The 9,592-nt window shown below is 51.4% G+C and overlaps 2 protein-coding genes across 2 annotated transcripts; both read right to left on the reverse strand.

Annotated features, from left to right (window-relative positions):
• Positions 1-244: 244 nt before the first annotated feature.
• KD926_006410 (uncharacterized protein) lies at positions 245-769 on the reverse strand (the record flags this gene model as incomplete). Its single annotated transcript, XM_053099393.1, has 1 exon — positions 245-769. One exon carries the CDS (start codon positions 767-769, stop codon positions 245-247), a length of 525 nt encoding a protein of 174 aa, XP_052956846.1.
• A 1,453-nt stretch (positions 770-2,222) lies between these two features.
• On the reverse strand, positions 2,223-3,624 carry KD926_006411 (putative histidine acid phosphatase; the record flags this gene model as incomplete). Its single annotated transcript, XM_053099394.1, has 2 exons — positions 2,223-2,945; positions 3,010-3,624. The coding sequence occupies 2 exons, from the start codon at positions 3,622-3,624 to the stop codon at positions 2,223-2,225; spliced, it is 1,338 nt and encodes a 445-aa protein (XP_052956847.1).
• Positions 3,625-9,592: the final 5,968 nt, after the last annotated feature.

Genomic DNA, 9,592 nt, shown 5'->3' on the forward strand with positions numbered 1-9,592 from the left:
AAGCTCCCTCGCCATGAAACACCGACGCTTGGTTCGAACGCAGACAATCGACAGACGGAAAGTGGATACGAGAGAGAAATAGAAAGAGACCAAAAGGGAAACGGGGAGACTAGAGTGCAGGAAATGAAGAAAAGCCAAATAGAGGGTCACGAGACCAGGTGATTAAAACAAGCAAACAGCAGCACGCGCAAGGATTATCCATGCGGTCGTCTTTTCACCCGGACGCCCCAATTTCGATCCCTCCTTATCCCATCGGATAATCCGTGTCGTCGAAATCATCCGACACTTCCCCGTCCGCCGCCATACGGGATGGCACCGGTTTCGTCGCCATGGCGTCAGTTACCCGGTCGTGTCTCGGACTGGACCCTTGCGCGTATCGAGCATATAGACTGACGAGCAACAGGGCCAAGAAAGCGAACCCAAGCATGGCCATGGAGGCGCAAGAGAGAAACGGGGCTGCCATCTTGCCGGTGTCGGTCCGCGGACGGAGCGACCTCAGGGGTGTCGTTGAGGAAGAAAAGCCGTTCGGGGAGTTGCAGTCGGTATTTGAGAGGACGTGAAACGGCGATCGCAGGAGTGTGGTAGTATGGCGGGAGTCGACGTCCGTCACGGTGCGGACGCTATTTCCATCGGACAACGGAAAGAGGCGACGAGAATCGAGATTGATCCAGTGCGCGTGGGTCAATCTCCCCTGGTGGCAGGCAGGTGCTATCGGCGCAGCGGTTGCTGGTCCGAGAAGGCACAAACAGAGTAGAGAGGAAAGGCGCATCATGACCGTAGATTCGCGGGCATTCGGAGGAGAGATGAGCGGTTCGGTGGTTATGCCAGACGCAGGAAAAGAAAGAGCCGGACAGAAGGAAGGAAAGGAGGTGTTGGGGTTACACAGCAGGCACCTCGATGCATCTGGGGGTACGGAGTAAACGTCTACAGTACAGGACAAATGCACAGATGCCTGGCTGCATCCCCGCCCGCCGCTCTCGTTGGTCCGCCCACCGCAGGCGCCTGGCCCTAGTCCCGAGAGGGTCTAGGGCCTGTGGACTTGGTTGCGATAAGCTCTTTTGGGATGGCTGACTCAGCGGTCGCCGGTGGTCTGGCCGTTGCGCTGCCACGGATGAGCCTCGTATCGCTGCAGGTGGGGGAGGGGAGGAGAGCGCGGAATTGGTTCTTCCGGTCAGGCAAGCCTTACCTACTGTACGGGCTCTATATATATCTTAGGTATATGTACTCCACTTCGGCTTCATCCGATCAGCGGGAACAGCAGAAAGTATGCGACTGTGAGTACCTGGCTAGAACAGAGTATGGGGTCTTGATCTCGGGTGCCTGCAGTCGCAGACCCTCCGTTCATCTCACAATTGCAGGTACAGAATGGCATCATCAGGTGCTCTGATGGTGAGATGTTACACCTGTGAATATGCCACCAGGAACAGCACCTTTTCTGGACCGTCGACCTCGCGTACAACGGACATTCCGCTACCCGATTGACAAATACATAATTATAGCATACAGACATACGAAGCACCGAAAGATCACATATAATGTCGTCAAGCCTCGCCCTCTCGGCGACATCCCCTGCGTGATTATCTGTATCAAGGGTGAGAAGTATACACAGTTGGCAGCCACATTCCTCAGGCACACCACTCCGCGCCCCCGTCCTACCGGCCGTCACCAGACAGAATGAAGATGCATCTCCTCCTCCTCTTAGCGCTGGTCGGCCTCGCCGTGGGCATTCCAAGTCGCATCCCCTACAATGCGGTACAAAACGGGCCTCCAATGCGTGAATCCGCCGATGCTAACTGTCCTGCTAGACGCTGAGATGTGGCGACTTTTGTAGCACCGATCGGAATTGCCCTCAGTCATCGTCCTGTGGAACGTGTGATTACGTGAGTTGTTCTCATCCTTGAGGTCGAAATGATGGGGAGGAAGCTCAAGCTGATCCGGCTCTAGTTCTATCGTGTGTGTAGGGAGGAGATTTAAGGATGGCTACAGGGGGTGGTGAGAAGACAGTTTAGTATTGTTCGCATGCCTCGGATCAATTTCATCCAGATATTCATCCATGTATTAGGCTCTCCAGCGAGTAATTACCCTAATTAATGCAATATGTAGATCTAAAAACAAGATACCGAAAAGATCCGCTAGACAAGACAAGAGAAATGGCAATGCAATACATCATCCAAGCATGTCATCAACGTCATCCAAAAAAAGAGTATATCATCCAGTCCTGCTTATTCGTAAATGCTCAAGCTCTGCGAAATGTTGCTGCTGGTGCCGCAGAAGGTGTCGAAATCACCACCGTAAGAACTGTCCAATTCATTGACAAAGTCCTTGAATTTCCCGTCCGAGCAGCTGTCTCCAGGGCCGTCGCGACACTCGGCCAGCGGCTGGGGACCGGCGTTGACTAGCACGCGGTAGTAGTCACCCTCGTCGTAGCCGAAGCTATCGCACTCCATTCTCTCGATGGCGATGTTCGTCAGGAAAGACAGGATGCGACTGCTGACCCACGCGCGGTTGTAGTTGATGCGGTCGGTCGGCATGGTGCCGTTGATGTTGTTGGCGCCCGAGAAGGCAGTGTTGTTGTACAGACCCAAGGCGGTAATGACCATGGGTGGCAGCTCGCGGTGGGTGAACGAGACGTACAGATCCTGCTCGGAGGCCGAGTCGTCCAGCAGATCCGTGCTGGCCTTGACCCAGGGGTATCCGACGCGCGGCGTGAAGTCGCGACCGTAGCCGGCGTTGTGGAAGTAGCGGACATCCTCGCCGTACTCAAAGGCCAGCCAGTCGTCCTGCGAGAAAAGCTTCTGCGAGCAAAAGCCCGACGATCCGCGGATGACGGTCTCGTAGCCGCAGAGCTCGAACATGGCTACGACGTCGGAGACGGTGAAGTTGAAGGTCGAGGCCTGGCTGTTGAGGCGCTCAATGATAGGCTTGGTGTAGCGGTCGACCCATTCCTACATACCTCACCGTTAGTATGATGCCCAGAGACAAAGGAAAAAGCGAAAGGAAGGGACATACCTGGGACTGATCGCTTCCATAAGATCCGCTGTACGCTGGACAGCTCTTGTGCGGGGTCAACGAGTCGGCACCGCTGTCCTTGCCCTCCTCGACCTGCTGGAGATGCACGCTGCTGTTTTTCTGGTTGGTGAATCCGGCAATGAAGCCATCGGCGGTGCGCACCGTTCGGTCGGCGCTCGACGACCAGACCTTCTCGGGCGCCTTCAGTCCAGAGTAACGTTTCCGCAAGGTCGAACCCAAGGAGCTGGCCTCCTGGTATCCGACCCGGGTGATCTTCTCCAGATGCTCCTCGTCCACGGGCGCCGACCAGTTACTCAGGAATTGCAGTCCGCGGACCGACGACCAGTCCTGGGTGGTGTTTCGCAGCTTATTGATGAACGGCTCGAGGTAGGACTCGTAGTCGAAGTCATTGGCGTAAATCGCGGCGTGTCGCACAAGGTACGCGGCGCGCGTCACGTTGCATCCCTGGGGCGGCGCTCCGTCCAGAGCCGGGTGTTTGGGGAAATAGTAGGGCGCGATGCCCGTGAGATGCTCGAGGGGGTTGAACTTGGACTCTGCCGAAGCCGTCGACAAAGCGCCGAGGAGGATGACCGAAGAAAGCAGCTGGAAATGCATGGCTCGGAGGGTGGACTGGGCCTGGATGGACTGGATGAGCTTGATACTGAAAAAAAGCTATCCCTGAAGCTACCTCCTTATATACCCTCGACGATCCAGTTGGTCAACCATGCGAGATGCCATGATCGGTGTTGAGGCCGTAGCCTAAAAACAAGAAGAGGATAAACAAACAGCTTCGACTCGACGAGGGCCCTCTGGGTTCTTGGAACGAAGTGGAGCAGGACAGGCATAAGGCAGGGAGGCCGGCCGTGATTAGTCGCTGCCCAGCGGTAGTTGGCGATCGACAAGCCCTAAAGAGCGACATGCCGTCATGGCGGGTCGGGAGAATCCACGCCTGAGTCCGTCGATTGCCGTCATCGTGCCCTGGTTAATTTGATGTTTTTCCCGTGATGCGCGGATGCACTCGGGCCTTGTTTGCAAGTTGCCCCGGATGATGTCAACCGACAGCCCGGCTCGCTATTCTTAGGATCCCCCGGGAAGAACGATTAATTAAGGCCGTTAAACAGGGATAAAGGAAATTACACGGTGTATGCACATGACGTACATACATACATGTGGTGTCCGACCGTAGAGAGATTCGATTATTATGCCCAACATTGGGGTTCGTATATGTACATGACTACGTTGCTTGGCCTGAATTACCTAGGATATGTAGACAACGGCTATGTTTTATGCAGACAAAGACCTAGTATGTCCCTTTAGGCGGTAGGTTAGGCTAGTAGATATTTCTCCAGCATAAAGACAATAACCATTGTTTTTAGATCAGATGATTTTTGAATCTAAACATCCCAAATCGCCGGTTGGCATGCTTTGACCGGAAACGGGCATAACAGGTTGTTGTGAGTGGGAATTATCGTGCCAGTCTTGTGGTTCTCTTTTGTTTGCGTTGATGAGACGGGTTGTATCATTTTCATGAAAATGAATCGCTATGTTGTAATTTTTTGCTGTAAAGATGATTTCCCCTTGCGTGAACCTTTCCGGGATAAAAGTTAGCCGGGGTTGCTGGGACTTGATGATAAATTGGTATCGGCTTTTATAGGTTCGGTGAGGTTGCAAAAGTGCTTTATTTCAAATGCTTTTTGGTCCGGGAAGTCGCTACCCAAAGTATCTCGGAAAGAGAAGGTACTTATAAACTTGTGATTGTGTCGGTTTCAGACATTGGCAGGTAGATTTGACGTAAGGAAGTGGGACAAACGGTTCAATGGGTCCATTGTATTTCCGATCATCCCGGAATACCTCAACATTTTACGCATAGCCAGAGCAATAAAAGTTGCATTGTCTAGAGCAACCTGGCCCATGAGCCAGCGTTTAGTACTCAGTAGGCAGCCCTCCATTCGAAAATGTCTCTGTGGCTTTGTCAAACTGTCTGGTGCTATCGTCTGGTGCTGCCATTGCCCGTTTCTTGTGAACGGTGGCGAGAAGAACGCAACATCATCCAAAACCGACTTCATAGCCGCTTTCGAATTTCTGAGAGAATGTGTCAAAGTTCCTTCGAGCGATGATCCAGATATATGCAGACATGAGAAAGAAGACCACTGTCTGCCTCGTGTCGGATCACCACGGTGCCGCGTTGGTAGTAAAATGATCTTGGACAAGAGCGGCCTTTAGCTCCTTCCGAGGAAAATGCTCAATTCCAGACTGCGATTTCAAGGTGCGAGACTACCGGCGTATATCTTCGGTGGGAAAAACTGGCCGCCCTTGGCGTGATTGGGGGTCCTCCCGATCATGTCGTCTCGAGATTGGTGCCTTCGATACCACGGCCCAAAACGAAAGATACCTAAGGGTACGGCTGCCGTTTTAAAATGGATGAAAGAAATCAGGCCAAAAAGCAAAACCTGCGAGCCAACGGTTGCAGAATTGATGTGCAAAATGCGGATCCAGCAACATTGAAAGTGTTGTAAACGTACCTGCATGAGTCAGTTGAGAAAGTTATTGTAAGAGAAAGGACAAATGGCTTACAACGAGTGGATTAAATCTTGGAATTAATCGAGGTGAAGCAATTCTTGACGACAACAAAACAAGCAGTATCCACTGAAGACTTCTGCTTTCCTGTATGTGGATCGAAGCGGCTTGCGGTAAAATCGATCGATGATCGTCCATGAAGGACGGGGGTCTTTAACAAACAGACAGTCCACCAGCATTTGACTTCACATATTTATGTTTTTCCCCCCAGTGGTGTTGGGGGGGACAAAGCTCCTGGGTTGAAGCCCAACCTGGCACAGGGTCTTCGAAGGCGCGGCTGCAATTGTCCACCTGATGATATGATTGACAGATCTGCAGATCGATGGTTGTCCAGTATCATCTGATTATGTTGGTAAGGGGCCATTTCTAAAACTTCCTGTTGTCTTTGTCCGTCTAATGAATAATAATGGAAAGGTGTGGTATAGGCTTTCATGGATTTAGTCCTAGAAGAAGTAAGATGAGCGGCATGATGATTCAAGGACAGTCCAATGTTCTATGAAGATCTTGCTCAAGGGATGCTCCACCTAGATGAGAACGATAGCTCAAGAGGCTGGGGATGGGGGCAAGAGAAGGGATATTATAGTAACTCAAGCCTTCGAATGGGACAGGCCCATGATGAAAACAGGAGTGAATCGGGAGACATCTTGTTATAATTTTTAGATATTCACAGATTGGTCGGGAATGAAGGAAGCACTGAGTCTTTATAGCTCACTAAGTTTACGATAGATTCCAGTGAATTAACTTTTTTTATATGGAATAGAATATTTATGAGCAAGTTGAGCAAAGTAAAAGGCGGTCCGGGAACACCAAAATCAGCACCCAGAAAAAACACGTCTTTTCCACGCGCCAATCAACAGTAGAGGTCTTCTGGCCCCTATAAACCACCATTAAGGCTCTGAGACCCCGTGGTGGTAGTGTATCGCACGCGTCACCCCCCGGAGCGGGCAACGTGGCCTCTTAGCCCACGGAGGAACTGGATATGCTAGATACCCCAACACCGAGCCGCTGGCGCTCAGAGGACCTGATAAACTTGCCCAGTGACAGTAGCGTAGGAACCACACAGCTGGATGAAAATCGAAGCTATGGACACCGGCGACCCGGGGAGTCCAGCAAGACCCCCAGCCGGGCCAGCGAGGCCCGGAGCGGAATCAGGCAGAGAAAGACCTTACAGAAGGCCTTAATGGGTAGATCACAGCATCAGAAATCACTCCTAAACGTGAACGCACAGGCCCAGATGATAGCAGGGGCCGTTGAGGCGGCCCAGAACCAGCAGCAGAACGCGTAACAGGCTATCTGGGAACAGCTACAGGCACAGCTGGCTGAGGAACTATCCAGCTGGAAGGCAGAGCAACAAGCCCACGAAGGGATCTACCTAGAACGGATTACAGGACTGGAAATAGAAGTCAGCAAGCTTCGCACAGAACTTAAAGAGGCCCAATATACTATCCAGCAGTTCAAGTTGCCCAATCAAGATACACCAACGATTAACACGCAGCTAAGACAGGCAAATCGACACGTTACAAACTAGAGGCCTAGGGCTAAAGGATCGGCAAGCCTGAGCTCAAGACAAAAACCGACATTTGCAAATTTAGCAGCACTACTCTCTACGAAACCGGGAGGGCAGGGATGGCAAGAAGTTCCTTAGAAAAAGAAGAAATACCAGCAAGAAAAGATAACTGCAGCAGTCAGCCAACCTGACTCTACAAAACTCTAGCCAGCCAAAGACTCCCTGAAAGAAGCGCGGAGACTGCTGTTTCGCCGGGATAGCAACAAAGACGCCCCAAGGTCTGAAAGGGAAGACATTATACTGGCTATCAATCGAGCAGTAGCAGAGAAAGGCCTCCCAATATTTATCCGGGCGGTAGATGCAGGATACACTAACACAGGAGCGATTACAATTCTCATGGAAAGAGGTACTCTGGCCTCGATGCTACTACCCGGGTATAAAGATCTGTTGGTCACTGCAGCCCGGCAGGCAGACCCAGCAGTGATATCTGTTGAGTTGCCGGAACAATGGCATCGTATAAAGGCCCATAGGGTCCCAATCAGAAGATATCTTACCGGTGGGCTGGGTCTAGCTCGCGAAGAAATTGAGCTGGGTACCGAGTATCAACTAAAGAAGAATCCAACATGGTTCCGAAGCTCCAAGGAGCTACAGGACACTGGTCAGAAAGGATCAACTATCGTTATCACAGTTGGCTCACTAGAAGAGACTCGGAGACTTCTAATCAATGGCATTCGCTTCGGAGGATCCCGGTACAGGACAGAGCAATACTGGGAAATAGGAGCAGATACAGTCTGCCCCCAATGCTGCCAGCTGGGCTACCGCAGTTTCAAGGCCTGCAGGGACCGCCCACCATGCTGCTTTATATGCGCAGGCCCTCACGAAGGCAGCGAACATGTCTGCTGGGTAGTAGATTGCCCGGCTAAACCAGGAGCCTCCTACCAATACACTCCAGCCAAGTGTGGCACATGCGGTAGTCCACATCCAGCAACAGCGGGGAATTGTCCAGCTAAACGGGCAGCGAGGAAGGAACTGAGAAAAAGAGCTACAGAGCCTAAAAACAATTCTCAGGTAACTGAGGATTCCCGGCAGATAATCAACCAGGAACCGGCCATTCTAAACTCGCCATAGTTTACTGTAGTTAACCGAGACCGGTATAGATCACATTTACAGAACAGCTCCGCTCCCGACAGCCCCCAGACCAAGCAGAATACGGGGTCTGGGCTGCCGAATACCAGTCAGGGGGACACTGAGATAGTGGGTAGTGATACCCCAGAAGAGTCAGTGCCCCATTAATGCAATTACTCTAACATAACTGCCGCAAGACTTACGCAGTCACCATTGCGGCTTTAGAGGCAGGGCTGGAGCTAGGGGTGGGACTAGCGTGCCTACAGGAACCGTATATTGCTATGGAGTTCTAACATGCAGGATATCAGGTATACTGGCCAGAGGCAGGGTCCCTCAAGGACCGGCGGGTGACAATAGTAATCCGGCGTGATCTAATGAGTAAAGTAATTGTGGAGGCGCGAACAGACCTCCTCAATTACCCATACTTTATAGTGCTAGATGTATGGGAACTGAATCGAGCCCGAAAGAAAACCCGAAGAACCCGGATAGTCAACTGCTACGACAACTGGCTGGGACCTGGCCATTACTGGCAGGGGTATAGTGAAAGACAGAGAAGAGCTCTAGAAAATGTTAGTTAAGATCAGATCATTCAGGGAAGATATCTGCTTCTCGGAAACTTTAACGCCTATAGCCCTCTATGGAACCCTCTTATAAGAGCCCGAGTGAATGCGAGACCACTGGAGGAATTAATAGGTGTAGCAAGTCTCTATATCAATAATGAGATGGGGGTCCCTACTAGGCCGAAAAGAACCCCAGGGATCTCAATTATAGACTTGGCTCTGATTACAGCTAGTATGGGATCTCTAGAGATATAAACAATTGACCAGGAACACCTAACCGGCTCGGATCATAAACTACCGGTTATAGAATGGGCATCCCTAGGGGAAGCTTCGACAGCACCCTTGCAGGAGATAATAGGGTAGCAAATTCAGGCACTTCAGGCTAACACACAAGCTCTGGAGAAAGCGAAACAGGATTGGCAGATAGAAGCAAAAACCAGGCCCCTTCTGAAAAATACTTGCTCATCAGAAGACCTATCCGGAGAGGCTATCTGGATCCAGGAGACCCTAACAGCAGTACTGAACCGACATGCAAACCAGTTACGGGTAACCCCAAGATCTAAACGCTGGTAAGGTTCAGAGATTAAAGAAGCCCGCAGGACCTACAGCCAGGCAAAACGGGTATGGCAGAGACAGGAAATCTCTATAACAGAGCTAAAAGAAGTTCGGAATCATTACTACCGTACTATCCGGCAAGCGAAACGGACCTGCTGGGAAGCCTTCCCGGAAGGGGCAGCAGACCAGCCAGGCCCAGGGAACATTGCTAGGTACTGGCAAGCTCTGCACTATACGAAACCAAGAATTACTACAATAA

This window comes from Aspergillus affinis (assembly GCF_023601865.1).
Source record: "Aspergillus affinis strain CMG 70 chromosome Unknown NODE_33_length_288726_cov_88_254756, whole genome shotgun sequence".
Taxonomy (NCBI): Eukaryota; Fungi; Ascomycota; class Eurotiomycetes; order Eurotiales; family Aspergillaceae; genus Aspergillus; species Aspergillus affinis.